Raw genomic sequence first — 25309 nt, forward strand, 5'->3', positions numbered from 1 at the left:
ATTTGAACCAAATTTTAATTCGGATATACTTGATGAAATCAAACCCACTAAATTTGGATTCGAATCACTTGGATTTTGGATAAAATCCGTAGCCCTCGCATCAAGTTGATTTAAAATACAAAACCTCAAATGTAATTTTAACATTTATATATTCATTAATAAGTTATTATTTTGCCAATGGGAGACAAGTTTTCAAACTATGCGTGAGATAGAGTACCCTCTAATAAATCTATTCAATATTTTGTTCTAATTATTGTTGTTTCCAAACACCAAACGAAAACACAATATTTATATTTAGGAAAATGCTGAAATGACAAAAAGAATTTACTACGATTCTCACAAGTCTGACATGAGATGTGCACATAACCATAGATGTTTTTTCTTGCAATACAAGTAAAAAATCATCTATGGTTATGCACTATGTGAAAAAAGCTCATATTTGACGGTCTTAGTCCGTCAAATATTCTCTTATAGAATTTTTTTTGATGGCCCTAGACTATCAAATTTTTGGAGAACGGGCTTAAAAAAAACAAAAAAAATCCATAAAGTATGACCGTCGAATTTGGAGGTTTAACAAACAATAGCACAATCCTCTAATTTACCAATCATAATGAACGAAATGATAATAAAAAAATTCAGAAAAATAAAAAACAAAAGAAAAATCATAAAACAAGAATATGATGGGCATCCATATTGACTGAAGAACAAAGAAGAGAAAACTGAATCAATATTCATGTATTAATATTTTGAAATTGAAATAGACCCAGCTTCACATTAAATCGAAAAAAAAAAAAAGAAGCGAAAATTGAAGAACAATATTTGGAAAATCTGAGTAAGAGGAGAAAATAAATTCGGTGGCCGAATTGATTTCCTTCACTAACATGCACTTGTTGATTGCTTCTTTGCAGCTGTGACCTTCTTCACAGTCTCTTTTAGATCATCCATTGCCACATTGACAGCTTCATCCCGGCCTTTGAACTCGATCGTCTCACGATAATCACCCTCCACCTTTGCAATTCGGTTTATAGCTGCATGAAAGATATGGCCTACAAGCAATGTGATAACAAAGACCCCAACTGATGCCATTATTGTTGTCCAAGGTGGGGTAGGTTTCTGCTTAAATCTGCAATGAAAAGAAAATAACTTCAATTCATCAAGAGTTTGTGGTGCCAAAACTTTAGTACTAATTCGTTCTCTTCATTAGGCACAATTGCTAACCTGTAGTGCATCTCATGCTTCTAAAATGGATCTCCAAAATCAAGTTTGCTAATGTGCAATGGACCCGTATCTGTTACAGTAGGACCATACATGCAGATGAGTGCAAAACTATTAGTTGTGTCATAGACATTCACCACAATGGTTTGTTTGCTTGCGAGTTGGATAAGTTGTTTTATAGTCATGGTCTACATGCTCTTGACTTTATATTTCCTTATACTACACATTCTTTTGCGATATGATTATAATAAGAGTGAAAACCTAAAATAAAAATGTCATATAAGGAAAGATTACCTTTCTAGACATCATATCGATGGAAACAATATGGGAGACGATTTTTTGAGAGAATACAAGAGGACTAAGCATGTTATAAGAGTGAGAAGACGAATGCAGGACCTGCTGCTGTTGTTGTTGCATTGGTTGTGGGGTGGTGGTGGTTCCACCTACTATTCTTCTCACACCCATCCTCTTCAGCAAGGGCTTTCATGAAGTGGAAGAGGCAATTCATAGAGGCGGCACATTTTTGACCTGTAAGAGCAATTGACAGACCATGCAGACTTGCACAATCATGACATGTAAGTCACACCAAAATCCTTATTGGGCAGGGGAATAATGAAAAAACAATAAGATGGTTATAATTAAATTACCCAATAGTACAAAAGTCGTAGGTAATTCAATGAACTTTGCCTCATTAATTTGTTATATTGATATCTAACTTGATTATCAGAGTACATTTATTTTGCAAGTATACCACTAGAGTTTGAAGGATGATTTTGATCCTATTGCTCAAGATTAGAAAGTTATCGCTATTTATGATGGCTTGAGCCTAACTGACCCTCACAATAATATGTGACTAAATTTGGTAGAAAACAACTTCTACAACTGCACTCTTCTCACAAAATAGAGCAATTTTGTCACATGCATTCAGTGGAAGCAGTAAAATACATTATGATATTGATTAGAACATTCAGGCAATAGGTTCTGAATGCTTATCATGCACAAAAAATGGGATGAATTCTAATATGTAAACTTCTAAAAATTGTACTAGAGAAAATAATACCTGGGTAGGGTCCACTTCTCCTTGAATGATATTTAATATTGATATGTACTTTGCTTGACTAGCTTCTTTTGTTCGAGCATAAGAGGAGACCATGATATTCTTCGTCTGCAAAATACACCAGTTAGATGCATGTCAATCCATACAAGGCATGCATGATCTTTATGTAAAGATCTAGATGAGCAGTGTGATCTTGCCTGCAGAAGTCTTCGCATGACATCTAGAACAATAGTTTTACAAATCACATTAGCCTGCTAATAGCACAAACATCTGGATCAAACTGTGGGCACTATCACAAAAGTAGTAGGTTAAGAACTGTTTTCACAGTTACTTATTCATCATAGGTTTGTGAAATCCATCACAATTGTGATTTGAAGGCTTGAACAGGCAAATTTTACAAGTTTGACATCAAAAAGTTGAAGAACTGGTATAAGCTTGACAAGGAAATAACAATTCTACTAAGTGCGTGTGTAGAAAGTGATAGAAATTCTAATTTCAATTTCAAAGTTTTTCAAATGTAACTAGAGAATGGTTGTGAGAGAGAGAGTAAAACAAGAATTAACACTCAGGACTGTTGAGGATCATTTGAAGCAGAGTCTATGATTTATACTTTGAGGTCCTTAACAAAAGTTCTCACGCAAAGAAAAGAACATGACACTTGCCAATTTCTAATTGATTCGAATATCATTGTCTTTAGGAAAAAGTGGCAATGATTCTCTCCAAAAATTAAAAAATAATGTTCAAAGCAGAACTCTAACCAATGCAATAGGAAACTTGAACCTTCAAGATGCATATGTCAACTCTCTATCAACTTATACAAATCAGAGTTGTTTGTTAATATATAAGATGGGTCACAGAGAACATATAAGAAATCATGAATATTTGAGATGCTTAGGTTGCCTAAATGATGTGAAGCTTCTTGGATTAAGACCTTCTTTTGATGATCTCCTCTAGGCTTCAAACGTTATAGATGGTTTTTAAAACAATTAAAATGTTGATCCGATTAAAATCCCAAGGAAACTAAGTCCTTGAAACCTCAATCTAATGACACCACAAGGATTGATCACTTCCTTGATAAGTCGAAGAGTCATGTCTTTTCTTCAAGAACTCGAATGAAAACTCATAAAGAACCCATAAAGAAAGCATGAATCAAAACTAAAGTTTCTTTCAATAAACTTCAAAATCTCATAAGATGTAAATCATCAATTGTGTCCCAATTACAAAATGAGGTGCCTTTTTATGGACAAATTAGATCAAGATTAATTCTAATTAGTCCTTGGAAAAATAAAGAAAATCTAATTAGTCCTTAGGAAATAAAGAATTCAAACTAAGGACAATTAGAACATACAAATTCCCAATTAACCCTTGTATTCAAATTGATCTTCCAAATTGACCTTTTGCATAAAAAGATAGTTGACCATCCTTGATGAAACTTTGATATCTCCGAAGTTAGCCTTAGAATCTTCTAGAATGGCCTCTTTGTATTGGACTTCCACAATCAAGCCTTGCAATGCCTCTTCCATCCGTTTTGTCATTGCCCTAGTCATCGGACCGCCAATTCCTTGCAATGGTTCTTGAGAAGACTTGGAAACAGCAACTCGATCTCCATTATTCTCCCCCTCTTCGAAAAGATTCGTCCTCGAATCACCTACATTAAACAAGGATAAATCAGCAACATTAAAAGTTGCACTAACATTACCATAATCACTTGGCAAATCAACTTTGTAGGCGTTATCATTGATCCGTTCCAAGACTTGAAATGGACCATCTCCTCGAGGTTGCAATTTTGATTTCCTTTGGGTAGGAAACCGCTCCTTACGCAAGTGCACCCAAACCCAATCTCCAGGGTGGAAGATAACTTTCAAACGACCCTTATTGGCTTGCTTAGCATATTGCTCATTCTTCCTGTCAATGTTAGCTCGAACTTTGGCATGTAAATCTTTCACAAAGTCTGCCTTTTTCTTACCATCAAGATTAGCATGTTCATTAGTAGGCAAAGGTAAAATATCCACAGGCGTTAAAGGATTAAAACCATAAACAATCTCAAATGGAGAAAATGAAGTAGTTGAATGAATAGTCCTATTATATGCGAACTCAATATGTGGTAAACACTTTTCCCATTGTTTTAAATTTTTTTGAATGATAGCACGCAACAAGGTAGTGAGTGTCCTATTAACTACTTCAGTCTGGCCGTCCGTTTGAGGATGTGCAACAGTAGAAAATAGAAGTTTAGTTCCTAATTTACTCCATAAAGTACGCCAAAAATAACTAAGGAACTTAACATCTCTATCACTAACAATTGATTTAGGTAGCCCATGCAATCGAACTACCTCCTTGAAAAACAATTCAGCAATATGTGTTGCGTCATTGGTTTTAGTACATGCAATAAAATGGGCCATCTTACTAAACCTATCAACAACAACAAATATACTATCTTTACCATTTTGAGTCCTTGGCAATCCTAAAACAAAATCCATAGAAATATCAATCCAAGGCTGATTAGGTACAGGCAAAGGGGTATACAAGCCATGCGGTCGAATTTTAGACTTTGCTTGCTTACATGTAATGCACTTGTCACAAATAGATTGAACATCATGCTTTATATGGGGCCAATAAAAATGCTCACGTAAGATATCTAAAGTTTTTAGGACACCAAAATGACCCATTAAACCTCCCCCATGACTTTCCCTTACAAGTAATTCACGAATAGAACAATTAGGCACGCATAATTTATCTTTCTTGAAAAGAAATCCTTCATGCCTATAAAAGTCACCAGATGCACACTTAGCACATGCATTCCATACTTGGCTGAAATCAGAATCATTGGCATACAAATCTTTAATTAATTCAAAACCAAGTAGTTTAGTTTGCAATGAAGTAAGTAACACGTACCTTCTTGATAATGCATCGGCCACAACATTTTCCTTCCCACGTTTATATTTAATTACATAAGGAAATGTTTCTATAAACTCCAACCATTTAGCATGTCTTTTATTAAGCTTACCTTGGGTCTTCAGGAATTTTAAGCTCTCATGATCAGAATGAATGATAAATTCCCTTGGCCATAAATAATGTTGCCATGTTCGAAGAGTTCTCACTAGTGCATAAAGCTCTTTGTCATAAGTAGGATAATTCAATGCTGCCCCACTTAGCTTTTCACTAAAATAAGCTATTGGCTTAGAATCCTGCATCAAAACAGCTCCTACTCCAATCCCGGATGCATCACACTCTATTTCAAAAGCTTTATCAAAGTTTGGCAAACACAACAAAGGTGCATTAGTTAACTTATCTTTCAAAGTTTGGAAAGCCTGATCATGCACATTAACCCAATTAAAAACAACATTCTTTTTAACAAGTTCATTCAAAGGTGCAGCAATAGAACTAAAATCCTTAACAAACCTTCGATAAAAACTTGCTAAACCATGGAAACTTCTTACCTCGTTCGCATTCTTAGGTGTAGGCCAATCCTTTATTGCCCTTACCTTTTCCTCATCAACACTAATTCCCTGCGAACTAACAACAAATCCAAGAAACACAACAGATTCCATACAAAATGTGCATTTCTTAAGATTAACATATAATTGATGTTCTCTTAACACACTAAACACAGCATGCAAATGCTTCACATGGTCATCAACATTTTTGCTATAGACTAAAATATCATCAAAGTAAACTACCACAAATTTTCCCATGAAAGCACGCAAAACATGGTTCATTAATCTCATGAATGTACTAGGGGCGTTAGTTAAACCGAAGGGCATTACTAACCATTCATACAACCCATATCTAGTTTTAAATGCAGTTTTCCATTCATCTCCCTCTTTCATGCGAATTTGATAATACCCATTCTTTAGATCAATTTTAGAAAACAAACGAGAGCCATGCAATTCGTCAAACATATCATCTAACCTAGGGATAGGATGCCTATATTTTACCGTTATCTTATTAATAGCTCGACAATCCACACACATGCGCCATGTTCCATCTTTCTTTGGTACTAAGAGAACAGGAACCGAACATGGGCTGAGACTTTCCCTTACAAATCCCTTCTGCAACAGTTCATCCACTTGCCTCTGTATCTCCTTTGTTTCCTCGGGATTAGCTCTATAAGCAGGTCTATTTGGTATAGCAGAACCAGGTATGAAGTCTATTTGGTGCTCAATTCCTCTTAAAGGAGGTAAACCATGTGGAATCTCCTCGGGGAAAAGATCCTCAAAATCCTGTAATAAAGACAAGACAACACTAGGCAAAGAGGAGTTAAGATCGTCAGTAGAAAAATAAACATCTTTGTACATAAGAACTAGAACTTGTGGCCTTGCTATCATTACACTTTTAACATCATATTTGTCAGCAAGTACACTCAGTACTTTATTCTTCTCTCCAGGTTGCTCACTTTGCTCTCCTTTTTGCTCACACTTTTGTTTCTCTCTCTTTTTGCACTCACTTGCTATCCTAACCTGGTCTTCATAAGCTTGTAAAGGTTTGAGAGGGGCCAATACAATTTTTCGATTGTTCATTACAAAAGAATAACGATTTTTATACCCATCATGCAACACTCTCCTATCAAATTGCCATGGTCGACCGAGCAATATATGACCGGCATGCATCGGTGCCACATCACAAATAACCTCATCCACATACTTGCCTATTGAGAAAGGAACCCGAACTTGCTTGTTTACCTTCACTTCTCCACAATCATTCAACCATTGAAGCTTATACGGTTTAGGATGTTTCTGCCATTTCAAATTCAACTTCTCTACCAACAAGGTACTAGCAACATTGGTACAACTCCCACTATCAATAATCAATGTACAGACTTTATCCTTCACGTGGCATCTTGTGTGAAAAATATGCTCACGTTGCTCCTCATCTCCTTCATCCTTAGGCTGTATACTCAAAGCTCTCCTGGTGACAAGTAAATCACCATGCACAGGCTCTTCTACTTCAACATCAGAACAATCCTCTAATGGAGGCATCTCGTTGTCACTTGAACTAGCACTTTCAATGTCTCCGTTTGCCAATACAACCATAACCCTCTTGTTTGGGCATTCAGAAGCAATATGTCCAAACCCTTGGCACCTAAAACACTTAATCTGACGTGACTTAATAAGAGGCTTTGTTTCAGGTCTATCTTTAGGAATAGAAACCAAAGGCTTCAACTTTACGTCTTCTTTTGGTTTGAAAGGAATTTTGTTGTCTTTCCAATTTGGTTTCCACGGATTATTAGAAGATGATCCAGATCTAAACCTTCTAGACTTGATTTGCTTTTCCACTTTAATGGCTTTGTGCAGTAACTCTTCCATTTCCACATAATGGTGCAACTCAACCACATCAGCAATTTCTTTGTTCAATCCGGCAATGAATCTAGCCATAGTTGCTTCTCTATCTTCGTCTATGCTTGCTCTAATCATGGCAATCTCCATTTTTTTATAATAATCCTCTACACTCATGGAACCTTGAACCAACCCTTGCAGTTTGATATACAAATCTTGATAGTAATGGCTAGGAATAAATCTTTTACGCATCACTGACTTCATCTCATCCCATGATCGAATAGGTCTTTCACCATTTCTGCGCCTATTGATCACCAATTGATCCCACCATATACTGGCATAGTTTGTAAATTCCATGGCGGCTAGCTTTATTTTTTTATCCTCGGAATAATTATGACAATCAAAAACGTGCTCAACTTTTCTTTCCCACTCCAAATATAATTCAGGATCATTCTTTCCGTGAAAGGTCGGAATCGTCATCTTTATGCTACCCAAATTGTTATCTTCTTTGAAATCTACTTTCTTATCCCGTCGATAATGTACTCTCTCCGCTTCGGAATGAATATCTTCTTCTCCGTCGAACTCATGTCTTCGATATGGTTTAGATTCATTAAAGGATTCCATATTGTCCAACCTTGAATTCAACAATTTAAATTGATCATGAACGGCCTTGATGAATAATTTTAAGTCGGTCTCATGTGATTCTCCCCCTTCCTTACTCATGGTTGAAATCCTGTAAGTTAAAATAAACGAAAACAAAACAAAAATATGCAACAATATTGTAAGTCCCAGAAAGTGATGAAAATGATGGAATTGAAGGTCGAAACGGTGTGGAACGAGGCTATGCCTGTTCAACTTGTAGATCTCGAAAAGAGCTTCGATTTGATATGCACTAATAGTCGTTCCGATATCCGGATCAAAAGTTATGGCCGTTTGAAGTTAGCAACTCCAAATTTTCGATTTTCTGACCTACAAACAGCAACTACAAATCCCTTTTTTTTTTTTTTTCTAAACAAAGCCCAGCAAGAAGAAACAATAAATCAACCTCCTTCTTTAAGGTACTTAATCAGAAGCTAGAGTTCAATACCCTCAAAGTTCAGCAGTCCGTTTGTGATTCAGATATATATATATATATATATATATATAAACGAAACAATTGCGGTAATCTATAAAGTGATAGCAGCAACGTTAATATAGAAGGGTGTGGGAGACGGATAATGAAAACAAATCTCAACAGAAACAAAGGTTCAATGATTCTTTAATGGCGGAAATTACAGATTCTACTGACTGAATTTTCAGCAAAAAAAAAATAATAATAATAATAAATAAATAAATAAATCCAGCAAGAACAAACATGAACAACGTGGTGGCTGTTAATTCAACAAGAACATAGATAAATCAGTCATTTTCATTTTCAAATGAATCTAAGTTTCAGCAAGAACAATAATTTCAGCAAACGTTGTGACTGTTGTGGCTGTGTTTCAGCAATAAAATAAACGTTTTATTCTGAAATTTCGAGCAAAAAATATTTCGAGTTTAATTACAGCAACATCAATGGTGATGTAATTGAAAGATTTTCAATGAGTGACCATTAAAGACCTTAAAAGATCAGCAACATATGTTAACAACAACAAGAAATATTACAGCAGAAATACAGTGTCATCAATGGCAGAAACGATTCTTGGTTCTCTTTAATGGCAAAAATACAATGTTATCAATGGGTTGATGAAAGATAACATTATAAGAATGGCTATTGTGCCTCAGTTTTCAACAACAAATCATTTGGACAATCTCAGTTCGGTTCAGTAATTCGTTAAAGATAATTAAAAGAAAACAAACTCAATTCAGATCTGTTTTCAGCAAAGAGTTCAGCCTAGTTGTGAACCAGATTACAGTAGTTAAAAAATATATATATATATTACAGCAGTTGTTATGTTCAAGAATGTTCAAGAAATTCGATTCACTGATGAAAATCTTAGAAAGATTTCAAGAATTCCAGCAAGATAGATCATTTAGAAAACAAAAAAACGAAGTTCTCAATGTTCAATGAAAACACCAGCAAAGACAATATTACGAAATAAATTTCTGAAAACAAGAACGTTAAAGATCATGAAAGAACAGTAATTCCAGATTTATTTAATAAATGTATCATGATTTTGAAACTGAGAATCTCCAATGGAAGACCATTAAATAAATGAAACCCAGCAAGAAATGTTGTGTACAATCTAATTTTCCTTGATCAGATCTGAGTCTTCAATAGAACGTTGTGTTTTAAACAATAAATGTTGCTGAAATTTCAACAAGAAATCAAGAAATACTCAGTAGGTTTATAAATAACTCTCAAAATCACCAAAAAAAAAAAAAAAATAGCAACGTCACAACAATGAAACATCAAGTTGAACCATTAAGAACATTAAAACAACAACAGAAATCTAATGAATGGTCATGGATTCCAATCAAGAATGTAACAGAAATTGATTAGGGATAATAAAACCTGGTTTCCAACCGTCGTTGGCTTTGAATTGGTATGAATTTTTGTTGGGAAGCAAGATCTACCCGTTTTGATCTCCAATTCGAATGTCACCCGAACCAAATCTTCGAAGGATTACTTCAATCTTGATGTATTTTCCAGCAATCTTGATGCTCTGATACCAAATGATGTGAAGCTTCTTGGATTAAGACCTTCTTTTGATGATCTCCTCTAGGCTTCAAACGTTATAGATGGTTTTTAAAACAATTAAAATGTTGATCCGATTAAAACCCCAAGGAAACTAAGTCCTTGAAACCTCAATCTAATGACACCACAAGGATTGATCACTTCCTTGATAAGTCGAAGAGTCATGTCTTTTCTTCAAGAACTCGAATGAAAACTCATAAAGAACCCATAAAGAAAGCATGAATCAAAACTAAAGTTTCTTTCAATAAACTTCAAAATCTCATAAGATGTAAATCATCAATTGTGTCCCAATTACAAAATGAGGTGCCTTTTTATGGACAAATTAGATCAAGATTAATTCTAATTAGTCCTTGGAAAAATAAAGAAAATCTAATTAGTCCTTAGGAAATAAAGAATTCAAACTAAGGACAATTAGAACATACAAATTCCCAATTAACCCTTGTATTCAAATTGATCTTCCAAATTGACCTTTTGCATAAAAAGATAGTTGACCATCCTTGATGAAACTTTGATATCTCCGAAGTTAGCCTTAGAATCTTCTAGAATGGCCTCTTTGTATTGGACTTCCACAATCAAGCCTTGCAATGCCTCTTCCATCCGTTTTGTCATTGCCCTAGTCATCGGACCGCCAATTCCTTGCAATGGTTCTTGAGAAGACTTGGAAACAGCAACTCGATCTCCATTACTAAATCTATCTAAAGATAGGAAAATAGGACATATAACATTTCATGTTAATTTTCTGCAAACTTGTTTCTTCACTTGATAGATGGATAAACACGTAGATGCTCATTGAAACCCATGTTTCCACAAGGGCAATTAAACTACTATACCCATGTTACTTCAAGTTCATTATTTATTTATTTTTGGTTAAAAATATGCTACTTCCAAGGAGGTTTTTAGAATATTGGCAATCCATAGAACAGAACCAAACCAAACATAACTTAGTCCAGTCCTACGGGAAATTTGGTTTGGTTCTGGTTCTTATTTAGTAGAAAAGATATATGTTGGTTCGGTTTCAATTTGGTCCCAAACCGAACCAAGTTGCACACCTAAGAAAAAGGGGACCGAGGTGACCACCCGTAAGAGTACAAAAAGCAACCAAAAGAGAAAATAAAGAGGATGCCATAACATAACAAGAGAGTATGAAAAATAAACAGTTGGTGAAGGTTGGTTGTGTTACTTTGTGGTGTTTGTGGCCATTGGAACAAGCCACTGCAATGTTTTCTCCATCTCAGCCTTGATTTGTGGAACTGTGAGCTGCAATTAGACAGGAAGAAGAGAGTGATAGTAAAGTAGTACTTGGCCTAATATGACAAACCAGAAGAATGCACCCCTCACGACCCCAACAAAGAAAAAAAGAAAAAAAGAAAAAAAAAAAAAAAAAGCCTTACGTTACCAACCCAATTGAAAAAAAAAAGGGTGAGGGAACAATTCATATGCAAAAATAATTACACGAATTATCACATGAGTACTCTAGATTAAACATTAATTGAATTTATAACTACCTCTCCCTCGATTTGAAATGACTGTAGTTTGGAGCGTAAAGCTGACTTTACACTGGGTGGCAATCCTTGGTATAATGTATCCCTTTTATTTTAAGGCACGGTACCTGAACGGGCTACCTGATCACATCCAGATGTTTCCTCAACAAAAATCTAACCATATGATTTTTAGAGTAATAAAAAAAAAAAATAGATAACCTCCTACATTAAACAAGCGTATAGGACCGATACAGTGGGGTTCACATTCACTCCTGAAACCGAAATATTTGAATAGATGCGACACCCATTTTTGAAATATACAATAAAGTAACCCCCTCCCTAATATCCTCAAGAAAATGACAACTAATTATAAAGGTCAACCCACAGTTTATGGGTGATAATTATAAAAAAGAAGAGTAAATTTCATCAAAGAACCAAACTATTCTTGACAATTAATTTTATTTATTTTTAACTACTCTCTGATAAGAAACTATGCCTAACACTTAATTACTTTTTGAAATAAGAATGCAATATTAATCTTATTTCTGTAGAGTGCTCTTGTAATCATTTCAATTAGATGATATTCACGCTTCACAAATTTGAGAAGTGTCCTCAAGAATGACTCTCTTTGAAAGTTACAATCAATTTTAGTGTGTTGGTTAATCGTAGAACACAAGATTAGATGGGTAGACTTATTATTACAATACATATAATGGCAACATAGTCACCTAAAACTAGATAAACAAAAAGAAACGTGAGTCAAGGAGCTTGAACTCACAAGTGTATCGATTTGAGTGACAATATTTGCATAGTGCAAAGCAAGACCACCAGTCCCCAACCTTCGATGATTGTTCAGAGATCCTTTCACCAATCGATCACCATCTGCAAATTGACCATGGAAGAAAACATCGTGATACTTCCTGCTCTAATTAATTTACTTGAAAGATGGCAAGCAAGATAAACTCTTTATAAACTGTGGAGTGAAAAATGGGGTCCTAGAGACTTCATTTGTTTCAAAACAATGGGAAATTTAGGCAAGAGTTGATGTGAAAAAATGGATACTTAATTTTTCAACCTGAGTTTTCTGTAGAGAAATAAATTTAAAGATACACATGTGGCTGTTATGGGTGCTATATACATATACCTTAGAGCTGAGAACATCCACACATCTTTGCACAATCTAGAGATCTTCAGCCATTTAGAGTAGATCTTCACAAGATTTCAACGCAACCAAGACACCTGAAGGGAGCTTGGTGTATGTATGAATCAAGACCATTTCAATGTTGTTATTAAGGAACCTGAAGGGAGCTTGGTGTCTGTATTAGGTCAAGTGTCACCTGTGCATTGGCCTCATGGAATCGATACCAATCAAATGGTTTAGAGAACATTTGGTATTGTGTGGTTCCGAAGTCATCCATGGCATTGTGTTGCCAAACTTGATCTTAGAAAAGCTGTCTCGCTAGGATGGCTGCATGATTCTCCTCAATCAACTCTCGTAGTGCAGAACTGGATTTTAAATTCTAAAATCTATCACATTATATACATGAACAATTTAGATTGTTACTTTTGTTAATGACAGAATAGACAACACGAATCCTATTTTAACATTCAAGTACGTCTTGTTAAACATTGGGAAAATTACTTAAAGGACCTTGGCCGAGGGATTTTTTTCTTAATAGTCCATGAGTTTTAGGGCGGTTTCTTAATAGTCTTCTCAATTATTATTTGTAGACTTTTTTCTTCTCAATTTTCGACATCCACCTTCCTCAATAGCACCTCAGTCCAATTGTGTTTGCATCATCAAAAGAATACACAACTTCTATACATGCATAGGAGTTTTCATTTGCTAGTGTTTTTCTTCCAGATTTTCTCAGCCTTTGGTAGAAAATTGAGAAAGAAAAAGTGTTGCTCTCTCTCTCTCTCTCTCTCTCTCTCTCTCTCTCTCGCTCTCGTTCTCTCGCTCTGCTTCTCTTCATTTAGTGTGAAAACCATAGTTGGTATTGTTTGGTGTTGGTGTTCGAGCTCATTGTCTCAATCAACAATAACTCCAAAGAGAAGTAGACAATGCGTTCATATTCAAGATCAGATGTGAGGTATTACTAGAATGTTCAAGCAAGGACAAGATAATTTCACAAAAACAAGGAAATAGGTGTTGGAGGTGTCACAAGATCAAAAACTAAAGAGCACAGCCAATTTCATAAAGCTAGGATCATTGAAACTCTTCATATTCTTCTAGATATTACTTAAACAATATTGAGTGATTTTAGATTAGATAATTGTTGTTGCTGATTAGATTACTAATAAATACACGTATTCGCATAGATCTACTCCATCTAAAAAAAATATTAGAGAACTACTACTATCTAGTACTGATCTGGTTACAAAAACTCAATCACAAACTCAAAATTCACAATTGTCCCTAAATTTCTAAAAAGGAGTATAAATTCACCAATTTTAAAACAAATTCTATGAGGAAGAAAATTCAAAACTGATCTACAAAATTAAACTACACCAATATTTTATAGATAGAAACAAAGATGATCTCAATTGATATGGTAACAGTTAACCCTAATGAGAAATTGAAATTGATGAATTACAAAATGAAATATAAAATTAGAATCAAAATTACCTCCGGAGACAAACAAAGGCTGAGATTTGTGAATATGAACGCCACGAACAGGTCCATCATGCTCATCAAATCTATCGATAAGAGTCCCCATCCTATAATCCTATAACTGGATCACACCACTGTGAAGACTCGCAAGGATCCATGGCCTCTTACTATGGAAACTCAAGCCCTTCACCCGATTACTCTTTGTTTCGAATTTCATCAGCATCGTTTTGAATCAAATCTTAAACTCTAATTACTAAAAACTGCATCAACCACAAATCAATTTTATCAAAACTTTACAAAATCGAAGATACCTCAAATGCAACTCTGTGATCTCTCCACAGATGAACAGAATTGGACTTATCAATCAAAAACATACCTCTTGATGACTTATCAATCAAAAACCAGGATCAGATCGAGATCGATCAATCAAATAGAGTAGGAGATGAACATACCTCTTGATGACTTATCAATGAAAAACCAGGATCAGATCTAGATCGAGATCGATCAATCAAATAGAGTAGGAGATGAGATCTATCGAGGGATACAGATCAAGAGAGAGAGAGAGAGAGAGATCGTGGGAGAGACTGAGAGCGAGACTGTGGGAAAGAGAGAGAGACAGACGATGAGCGAGAGATCGTGGGAGAGACTGAGAGCAAGAGATCGTGGGAGAGAGAGAGAGAGAGATGGTGAGTGAGAAATCGTGGGAGAGACTGAGAGCGAGACTGTGAGAGAGACAGATCGTGGGAAAGACTGAGAGTGAGACTATGTATGATAGAGACATATCATGAGAGAGAGTGAGTGAGTGAAAAACGTGGTGTACAACTGTACAAGCCGTGGAATTTTAAGTTATAAAATTCGTCGAGCCAGGCCCAACAAATTTTTTCTTCAAAATTTGAGTTTTTCACGTAGTGATGTATGCATGTCCATGTCAGAATTGTTAGAACCGCAGTAAATTATGTGTCACCCTAGCACGACTCATATATGAATTGATCCACAAAAATTGAACCCGGGTACCATCCCTGCCAAACAAATATGAATTTTTTTTTTCTGTTGAATTCAGTACTGAAAACATTGCAAGTATAGTTATAGCCATAGTTTTAAGACTCATCTCCCATGCAAATTGAGTCAAATTGATGACTTGGCGAGTCTGAGTCAACTTGAAATCCAAGTAATTGGTTGAGTTGACTCGATCAATTTTCAAATCAACTCCACGAATTATAAAACTAAACACTGCATGTCAGATCTGTGTTTTCAACCATACCTATTGAGAACCACTTGCACCAATGCTTAAAGACGACCTCGCATACTCCTGGAAAAGAAAATGATTAGCTTCCAATATAACAACTGAAACATCAACACTAGAAAAATTAAAAGATTAATGATATATGCAACTCAAGACTGTAGCCCCATTCTTAGTTTAAATATGTATAAAAAAAAAATATAAAAAAAAAAATTTGAAAATTGAAATGTTAATGAATGGAAAGTGCTGTAATTTAATTTAAAACTCAACATTATTTGAAAAAATTTCATAATATTTTAAAATAAATAAAACATTTTATTTTAATTTTTCCTAAGTAAATGAATGCATTTTCATTATGAAATCAAAAAGTTGATTGCGTAAAACGTTGGAGGTGACACTCGCACGTTACCAAATACTGAAATGAAATTATCTTATTTACTGGGGACAACAAACATTTCAAACTATTTGCAAATCAAAAAATAAATAATAAAAAAAGGTAATTTTGATAAATAAGTTGTATTTCTATTTTATTTTTATTTTTTATAAATTAAAAAATGACCGAACTTCAAATTGTGATTTTAACCCTATTGTAAATGCACATAGATAATTAAGGGGTATTTAGGGTATTTTAGTGTAACAATAACAAAGCATATATATCGTGCTTAAGTTGGGGATGTGTGATGTCTTGGGCCAATATTCGCCACTCTCCTTCTGGCACTGTTCTGCTAGCAATGGACAATAGGAAATTTCGAGAGTTTGAAGCGTGGTGGGCAGTCCCTCCTTTGGCAAGGTTGCTAGTCTTTCACAATTGTAGATAGACAATTCTTTAAGGGAGATGAGGTTTTTCAATCCATTTGGCAAGGATGCAAGTTGAGCAATGTTCCAAATATGCAACTTTTGAAGGGTTAGTAGGTATTGTAGACCCTCATCTAGAGTAACCAACTCTTCACAATCATGGATAACAACCTGTCTAAGTGCTTTTAAGTTCTTGAACGAACTACTGGGTATGCCCCGTAGATTTTTAAAACTAACTATCCACAAGGAGGAGAGAGAGTTGAAGTAAGACAGAGAGCTTAATATCCTCTCATTGCAATTGCTTAAATATAACTCACGAACATATGTCAAAAACCTTGGAAGAGCAATCAAACTCATGCAATCAACAATTCGAAGTGTATGGAGGCAAGGGAAATCACCCTTTTCTTCAGTGCCACTACTCCATTCTACTAAATTTGGGAATGAACTAATATAAAGCTCTTCCAATGAGGGAAAAGCCTCATTAAACTGGTTTCTGTCAACAAAAAAATCACCACCGGATAGACTAAATCTCTTGAGGGAAGGTAGTTGCCAGAGAGGAGGGAGGGTTTGACATGATTTACAATCCCATATCACCACTTCCTCTAGTTTGGAGAAAGACGGATCCCCAATCCAGCTTGGAAATCTTTCACCATTGTAGCCTTCAATATTTAGGATTCTGAGATTAGGGTGAGGTTGGAACCTTTCAAGTATTTCTTCTGCAATACTTATACTCTGATAACCTTCCCATGATAAATCCAACTCCTCATCAATATATTCTCTATTATCCCACACGACCACTTCTGCATTGATCACATTTTGGAGCCCAGAAATCTGCAATCGACCTCTGAGGTTAATCAATTTCATCAATTGTCCAATCTCATGCCCACTATCTTTACCAACAATGAACTTTGACAGTGTCCGTAGACATGTTAATCCCCCAATTCCATTTGGTGTTGAACTCATATACTTGGTTGGAAAGATAAGATGCCGTAGGTTAATCAGGTTTCTTGTGTCCTTGGGTAACTCAACCAATCTATGACAGCCACTAAGATCTAATGTCTGTAGATTATAAAGGCTACTCACTGATTCAGGCAATCTTTTTATATAAGAAGATGAAAAGGCTAAGTATCGTAGGTGTTTCAAATTGCCAATTGAATCGGGCAACTTTGTCATTCTTTTACCATCCAATTCCAACACACGAAGGAATTTCATTTGTTGGAATAGATTAGTGAGGACACTTTCAGTTCCGAACTCCCAGAACACTAGTAAAGTGTGAAGCCTTTTGCATTTAAGAAACCGCTCAAACATTGTAAGATCATTTGCTGTATGAGTGATGCGAGAAGCATACCGAGCCTTTTCAGGAAAATGAATTAATTTTTCGTCCTCCATTCTAAAACATTCACCTTCGGAAAGTGATTGTGCTAGATCATGAATCAGATCATGCATCTTGTACACCAATTCATCATACTTATTTTTCTCACATTGGAAGAATGACCTCCATAGCAAATCATCAAAGTAATCACAACCCACATCTTCCATTTCCATTTGCCCTACATTGGATGTAATAAAACCTTCCCCCATCCACAATTTGACCAATTTCTCCTTTTTAAATTCATAGTCCTTGGGAAATATGCTACAATACAGAAAGCACTGCTTTAGATGTGAGGGCAAATGATGATAACTCAATCTTAGAGAATTTAATATATCATCTTCTCCTCCTTGTGGAAATTTCCATATTTCACTGTTCAAAATGTCTTTCCATTTTCTTTCTTGTTTCGTACCTTGTAAGATGCCTCCGAGTGTCTTTGCAGCCAAAGGTATACCCCTGCACTTTTTTGCAATTTTCTTGCCAACCACCACCAGATCTGGATGCTCATCCCAGCTCTCAGTTGGAAATGCCCGTTTTTGTAGCAATAACCAACAATCTTCATTTGACAAAATTCCCAAGGGATAAGCATGAATAGTGCCCATGATCCGTGAAACATTTTCACTTCGAGTGGTGACAAGAATTTTACTCCCCTTTGCTCCACATCACAAGGGAGCGCTTAGGACTTCCCACTTTTTAGAATCTTCATTCCAGATATCATCTAATACGAGTAGAAATTTCTTCCCACTCACTATTTTCTTAATTTCTTCAGTGAGAGAGGTTAATTCCTTATAATTAGATGATGTCTTTGAAGTACTCTCTATAATCGCCTTTGACAGTCTTTCCAAATCAAAATCATCAGACACACATACCCATCCTCTTATTTCAAAATGCTTTTCAACACTCTCGTCATTATAAATAAGCTGAGCAAGGGTTGTCTTACTGACACCACCCATACCGACTATGGGAACAACAGAGAGCTCCTTTGCAACAGACCCATCAGATACCAACAGATTTATTAATTTCTCCTTATCGTTTTCTCTACCGAGAACATCTGATTCATGTATTAAGGAGATGGTTTTCGATCTCTTCCCGACTTCAGGTAGCTGCGACCCTCCACCTCCTTCACGAAGATGAAGATCATTCCTTTCCTTTGCAATCCTTCCTAATTTCTCATTGATGTCCTTTATCTTATGACTTATCTCATATCGAAATCGAAGTGACTTTAAACCGAAACAGGAAAGGAAGAAATTGCATACCTTCTTCCACTTGCTAGTTTCCACTTTGGATCGTAAAGCTTCAGTTGCAAGCTCATCCAATATGTCTTCGGCATCGTAAGCGACATCTTTAAGCTTTGTCATCCAATCTCTCACCTGTTTCGAATGAATTTGCTTTTCCTCAGCATCCTGAAGAACCGATTGAAGTGCTGACATGAAACTAGACAATTTGTTCAACTCCTCCTTAACACCCCATAACAATCCAAACTCTGTTACAATTGAAGAGCCAAGCTGCTCCAATACAGGCTTAAGAAAAGCAGATGCAACTGATATTGCCATACTTATTATATAAATCTCTTAAGAAGACTATGAAACAGAAAGAGAATTGCTATTGATGAATGAAATTGTTGATGTTGAAGAAGAAGAAGAATAATAAGAAACAGCAGCAACAGCTTTGGACTTGTTTTGGGGGTGCATGTGCGTACTCTATCTCACTATTCGCTTTCTCTAATTTCCTTTCTTTTTTCCATTCAAAATTTTAAATGTCATTTCTGTCCTTCACAATTTTCAAAACAATCCACTAATATATTTTAAAATCCTTTTTATGTCAGAAGTTCAGAATTTTAATTAACCCACCAACAAAAGTAAAGAAGATGCTTTTTTAAGATGTTTTTTTTAAAGGGCCGGTTAGAGCTCAACACTGTCTAAACTCTGTCGTAGATGCTGTTTTGAAGAGATTTTTTTCAAGGGGTTGGTTAGAGATCCCCTAAAATGATAATATAACAGGGGTAAAATTGGTTTTTCACCAAATTAATATTAGGGGTATTCATGGTATTTATAAAAATGGTATTTATAAAAAAGTGAAATAATTACCAATTTTTTTTTTTTAACTAACTTTGTAAATAGTTTGGAATGTGTACTTTCCTATTAAATAAGATATCATTTTACAAAATGTTTAGGGTAACCCACCCTTGAGTATAACTGTAAACTCAGTCCGAGGAGTCGATGCATTTTCAATTTGAGTTGACAAATTGGTTATTCACCTAAAAAATTAAATTGAGTCAACCAAGTTTTGTGTTGAATCCATTTAAGGTCCTCCAAACTTTGGGAGGAACCTTGGTATCCTCAAAAATGAGTTCCTTGATGCATTGCGATATGATTCTAGAGTGGGGCCTAATTCTAATGTTGATGCCCTTATCAATGGAGGGGAGCGGAGGACTGAAAACTCTCAAATGGTTGAAGGACTGGAGGGTTGTTGACAATGTGGCACGTGGCCTTTGTAGAGATCAGGAAGAAGATTTGAACCACTTGTTTAATAAGCGTACATACGCGTGCGATGAGTCTTGGCACAGCTATTGAGCTATTGAGAAGATGTATGGACTACTGGCAACCTAGGAGCTGATGAAGAGATCATAGTATAAGAATTCATGGAACATTTGGATCGCCAAACATCTAAGTATATGGCCTAAGACCATGGATCTCGAGGGTCGACGAAATTAGAATAATCCGAGAAGATCGACTCTTGAATGGAAACATTAAGATCTTCAAGTCAATTTCTTTGCAATTGACTTTTCGTTTTTATGCCCGATTCATTCATTTACCGTATTTTTTTTAGACGTTTTTACTATTTTTGTAATTACTTGGTGTGTGTGTGAATCAACAAATTTTTTATACCCAATTATTCGATGTTCTTTTGAGAATTAAGGACCAATTGGAAGATTGTTCTTCGCCTTGCATCAGGAGCCTACCTTGAACAAGTAGCCTTCTATGCCTTTGTATTGACCAAAGAGGATTTTAAAAATTCATACTATTTTTCCAAAAATCAGCTCATTTCGAAACTTCTAATCCTACTTTACATGTTGAAGAATCGTGAATCGTTCGATTTTTGTAAACCACTTTAGATTGGGTTAGAAGTTTAGATATCATCCTCACCAAAATCAACTCATTCCAAAATTTCTAACCGATAAATTGAAAAAATGTTTGGCACAATGTTTGGCTCTCTTTAGGGCCTCCGAATGCCACCTTATATATCATGTTTCTTTAGAAAAAATCAATACCATAATTTCAAAACCTGACCGAATCGATTCGATTGGATTTGAAGGTAAGTCAATCTCGAAACTCAATAAAAGCAAAGTAACTTATTAAGTCAACTCGATAAAACTGCTAAGAGCAACTCCAATCGGTTTCTATATCTCTATATTTAGAAATAGAGACCTCCAAACCAAGCTCCAATTAATAATAAAAAATAAAATATTGAATAGATTATTAAAGAGTAATTTATCTCACACCTAGTTTGAAAATTGTAAGGGTAATTGAGTAATACGTCCTTGAGATATTTAGATTAATTTACCCTTTACAAAATGAAAGATATATATAAGTTTAACCCTTCTTGAAAAGTCAAATAATTAAAGTTGTTAGTTATTCAATACTATTTTAGACATTGTAAGAATATGTGTATAGATGGATCTCATCCTTGGAATTCTATGATATTTGATCAGCTTTGAAGTGTTGACATCGATGCCTACGAGTTTCTTAATCTTGACATTGGCTTTAAAATCACCAACAACAATCCTCCCTTCGATTATCACCATTGAATTATCAACAAAAAGAAGCATTGACTTTCGATCAAGAAGTAAACCTAATATCACCAATTTTTCTGGTGGTATTACTAAATTACAAAATTACTTAGAATAGTGAAATAATAACTTATTGAATATTTACAATTTTAAATCATTATTGAATTCTTATTCGAATCAACTTGATGTGAAATTCATGTAATTTATAAATGATGTATCAGTTTGGCTTGCAAGTAATTTCTTACGATTTCTGTAAAAGGAAGAAAGGGAAAATCTAGGTTTTAGGGGTAGGAACTCGGATTTTTATGAACCCAAAGTCCATAGGATTATTTGGTAAAATAGTTAAGGTCCAAAGTCTGCATTTTTAATGTTACACAATTTTAAAAAAGAGTGTTTTCACATTTAATATTTTTCAAGTGATAAAATAGTCTTTCGAATAAATTAATTAAGTGAAGGGCATCAAGGTGTAAATACTTAGAACTATCAAGGGTGTAAATATTCATCACCCATTGAGTTTACCAAAATGAGCTAGTTGGCACGTTAAATTAAAATAAATATAAATATTATGTTTTCGTTTGGTGTTTGGAAACAATAATAATTAGAATAAAATATTGAATAGATCTATTAAAGGTACACTATCTCACACATGGCATGAAAACTTGTCTCCGATTAGCAAAATAAAAACTTATTAATGAATATTTAAATGTTAAAATTACATTTAGGTTTTGTATTTTAAATCAACTTGATGCAGGGGTTAGCTGAGATCAGGACTTAAAATGGTACAAATTTTATCCGAAATCCGAATGATCCGAATCCAAATTTAACGGGTTTGATTTCAATTAGTATATTCAAATTAAAATTTGGTTCAGATATGTGTTAATGTCCCTTAACCAGATACATATCTATCCCTATATCCGTCAAAATCAGAATGATATATTACTTGAAAAGTTTTATTTTTATATTTTTAAATCATCTTTCATCAACAACAATTGGTTGTAGCGGTCAAGGCCTCTCTTCAAGATGGAAAGGCTTGATATGAAGTCACTATTTAGTCAAATTTTAGCTATTTTATATTAAAATGATTCGGATATGGTCTTAACTAATAAGATTTGAGTTGGATTTAGATCCGAATAAAAAATTTGGATATGGATATGGACATACTCATATCCGGCCTCAAACCGACCTGTTTTAACTCTTAGATGAGATGGTAAGAAAGTTACTGGGTTTGCTCCACAGGTCATGACTTCGAATCCCTATATGCCCCTTCACAAAAATGTGGCTATTTAAATGTCATAACACGTGATAAGGGTGGGATGGTGCGTGCGGCCGCCCCATGTAGAGTAGTCGTACCTAAGATGTGTATACTCCCTAAACTACCAAAAAACAAAAAAAAAATTCCATCTATATGCTGAATTCCAATAACTTCTAGGTGTTGTGTCAATAATAAGGTTGAATTAATGGTACTCATCACCCATTTGGTATGGTGAGGCTTCCAAATTCCAATCCTTTATGAAAGATAACATTTTTCGAATCCATCCCCAAACCATCATTAACCAACGAATGGTCAAGTGCCATAATCGATCCATCACTGGTTGAAAATACAAGTTGGGAATCATTGGATCCACATTAACAATGATTTCCGAAGTTTCACCTTTGAGAATAAGGCTATTTAGAAGAGGGTGGGAATGCTATGTGCCCTAATTTCATAATATATGCCATAGACATGGCATTCCATTACAAGAGATCCATAATTTTTTACTGGTATTTGAGTTCCAATTTTATTAGTTAGAATTTCTTAATTCACATTATTACCGTATTCGACCAACTTGGGCAAATAGTGAACTCATTGATTTAGAAAAACAAGTAATAAATTCGAATCACGATAAGATATGTGAATCCTTATGAGCAATTTGGAATATGGCAAAAATTCAAGTTCCAACAAGTTTTAAAGAAACTTAAGGTAAACCCATCTGGACCAGGGGCCTTATTCAAACACAGATTGAAAATTGATGTCAAGACTTCCTCCTCCTCGAACGGTCTCTCCAGCCAAATCCTTTGTACTTTCGAGATACTATCAAAATGTTAACCATCAAGCTTCAGCTCTATTGGGTGAGGTTTAGAATACAAACCGACATAAAAATCAACCACCCATTTCCTTACTTCCTCCTCCCTCTCTACCCAAATACCCTCAATTTTTATCTTGGATATGCAATTGGATCTTCTATGATCATTAGCCCTACGATAGAAGATTTTATATTTTCATCTCCTTCTTTGAGCCACTAAATTCTTAATTTCTGGCTCCAACACACCTCTTCCATATCCACCCTCTTTTTGAACTCTTCCTAAATTGCACCCCTTCTAACTCTACCCCTAGGGACAAAAGACTGCTTCCTCTTTCCTATCCAACTATTCTAGCTTCAACAAAAGCATATTCTTTTTCACTTCCACCTCTCTATTCCATTGCCTGAGCTTATATTTAATAAATTTTAGCTTCAACTTAAACACCACCCTAGGTCTTCCTGCAAAACTTGCGCTCGACCACCAACTATCGATTAGCTCCTTAAAGTTCCTTTGCAACATCCACATGTTATCTAATCTAAATGGAGGTGGGCGCCTAACAATCAGTCCTATTTGAAAAATCAGGTTGTAATCAAAAGCTGGATTAGGCACTGAGTCTTGGGAAACTACTAAAAAGTGATCTTTCCAACTTGATGACACCAAGAACCTATTTAATTTACTTACAACTGGAGACCCCAACTTATTCAACCAAGTAAACTTCCTTCCATATGAGGGAAAATCAACCAACTCATTATTTTGAACAAACTCCCTAAACCTCCTCGTTTTCATAGTTAGCCTTGATCCACCAAACTCTTCAAATGAAAAACATATGACATTGAAATCTCCCCTAAGACACCACAACTTTCCTCTTAATGCATTCACATCACTTAACTCGTCTCAAATTTGAGTTTTTTTTCCCAATCCTTGGAGGGACCATAGACTCTTCAAAAAATCTACTGATAGTTACTATCCACAACCTTGTAGTCGAAAAAGCTCTAACAACATTCCCTCCATGACGACACAACCCCTATCCCAAAGCACAATAATACCCCCTGCTATCCCATTTGTTGGAACAAAACACCAACTAATCTCCCTGCCACCCCAAATCTTGCTAAGCAACTTCTAGCCGACCTACTCTAATTTTGATTCCTAGAAGGTAACTATTTGATGTTTCATAGTACGAACAATAGATTTTATCACCAACCTTTTCCTTCTATCATTCAAGCCCCTACCATTCCATGATGAAATTTTAAACACCATTGAAAACCAATTTTCTTATCCCTTGTCCATTTCCTATAAAAGCCCTCCTTGACTTCACAAGCGACAAAATAAAGAAAATAATATATAATAATAATAAATTAATAACTAAATAATAATAATAATAATAAAACTTATATTACTATTTTATTATGATAATGAGAAAAGAATATATAATAATAAAATACATAATAATAAATAATTGTAAAATTAAAAATATTAAACCTATATTATTATAAAATAAATAATAATAAATTAAAAACTAAATAATAATATTACTATTTTATTATAGTAATCAAAAAAGAAAATATAATAAACATAAATAATAATAATAATAATAATAATAATAATAACTATTAATAATAATAAAATCTATATAATTATTTTATTAGAGTAATAAGAAAGGAAAAGGTAATAAAAATAAAAATTAAATAATAATAATAATAATAAAACCTATATTTCTAATTCTTTTATTAATGAGAA

The 25309-nt window shown here is 34.8% G+C and overlaps 3 protein-coding genes across 14 annotated transcripts; all 3 read right to left on the minus strand.

The window, feature by feature from the left end:
- Positions 1 to 668: 668 nt before the first annotated feature.
- On the minus strand, positions 669 to 15614 carry LOC147410089 (protein PSK SIMULATOR 1-like). 12 transcript variants are annotated; one of them, XR_015175613.1, is made up of 11 exons: positions 15579 to 15613; positions 14333 to 15336; positions 12848 to 13223; positions 12482 to 12585; positions 11728 to 11844; positions 11403 to 11479; positions 2470 to 2523; positions 2276 to 2380; positions 1510 to 1772; positions 1219 to 1288; positions 669 to 1123 (listed from the first exon to the last, which is right to left on the minus strand). XR_015175613.1 is itself a non-coding variant. In XM_086432280.1 (6 exons), the coding sequence occupies exons 1-4, from the start codon at positions 14421 to 14423 to the stop codon at positions 1720 to 1722; spliced, it is 324 nt and encodes a 107-aa protein (XP_086288406.1). In that variant the 5' UTR covers positions 14424 to 14728; the 3' UTR covers positions 669 to 1123; positions 1219 to 1288; positions 1510 to 1719. The 12 variants fall into 12 exon arrangements, 2 of the variants coding, with proteins under 2 accessions (XP_086288406.1, XP_086288405.1); XR_015175612.1 differs by having other exon boundaries at positions 1510 to 1743; positions 12848 to 13230; XR_015175614.1 differs by having other exon boundaries at positions 12848 to 13171; positions 15579 to 15612.
- A 561-nt stretch (positions 15615 to 16175) lies between these two features.
- Positions 16176 to 18323, minus strand: LOC147410090 (putative disease resistance protein RGA4). The gene has a single exon (XM_086432052.1). It carries the CDS (start codon positions 18321 to 18323, stop codon positions 16176 to 16178), a length of 2148 nt encoding a protein of 715 aa, XP_086288178.1.
- Positions 18324 to 18383: 60 nt separating this feature from the next.
- On the minus strand, positions 18384 to 19274 carry LOC147410091 (putative disease resistance protein RGA3). Its single transcript, XM_086432053.1, has one exon. It carries the CDS (start codon positions 19272 to 19274, stop codon positions 18384 to 18386), a length of 891 nt encoding a protein of 296 aa, XP_086288179.1.
- Between the last annotated feature and the right edge of the window lie 6035 nt (positions 19275 to 25309).

The sequence above is a fragment of the Akebia trifoliata genome, chromosome 2 (genome assembly GCF_017979445.1).
Source record: "Akebia trifoliata isolate Shusen 1 chromosome 2, ASM1797944v1, whole genome shotgun sequence".
Lineage (NCBI taxonomy): Eukaryota > Viridiplantae > Streptophyta > Magnoliopsida > Ranunculales > Lardizabalaceae > Akebia > Akebia trifoliata.

Coding starts and splice junctions, on each gene's coding strand:
- LOC147410089 (XM_086432279.1), bottom strand. CDS start 14,423: ATGGGGACTCTTATCGATAGATTTGATGAGCATGATGGACCTGTTCGT. Junction 12,586..14,332: donor GCCTTTGTTTGTCTCCGGAG/GTAATTTTGATT, acceptor GTCAATTTGCAG/ATGGTGATCGATTGGTGAAA. Junction 2,381..12,481: donor TCACTCAAATCGATACACTT/GTGAGTTCAAGC, acceptor TGTATTTTGCAG/ACGAAGAATATCATGGTCTC.
- LOC147410090 (XM_086432052.1), bottom strand. CDS start 18,323: ATGGGCACTATTCATGCTTATCCCTTGGGAATTTTGTCAAATGAAGAT.
- LOC147410091 (XM_086432053.1), bottom strand. CDS start 19,274: ATGGCAATATCAGTTGCATCTGCTTTTCTTAAGCCTGTATTGGAGCAG.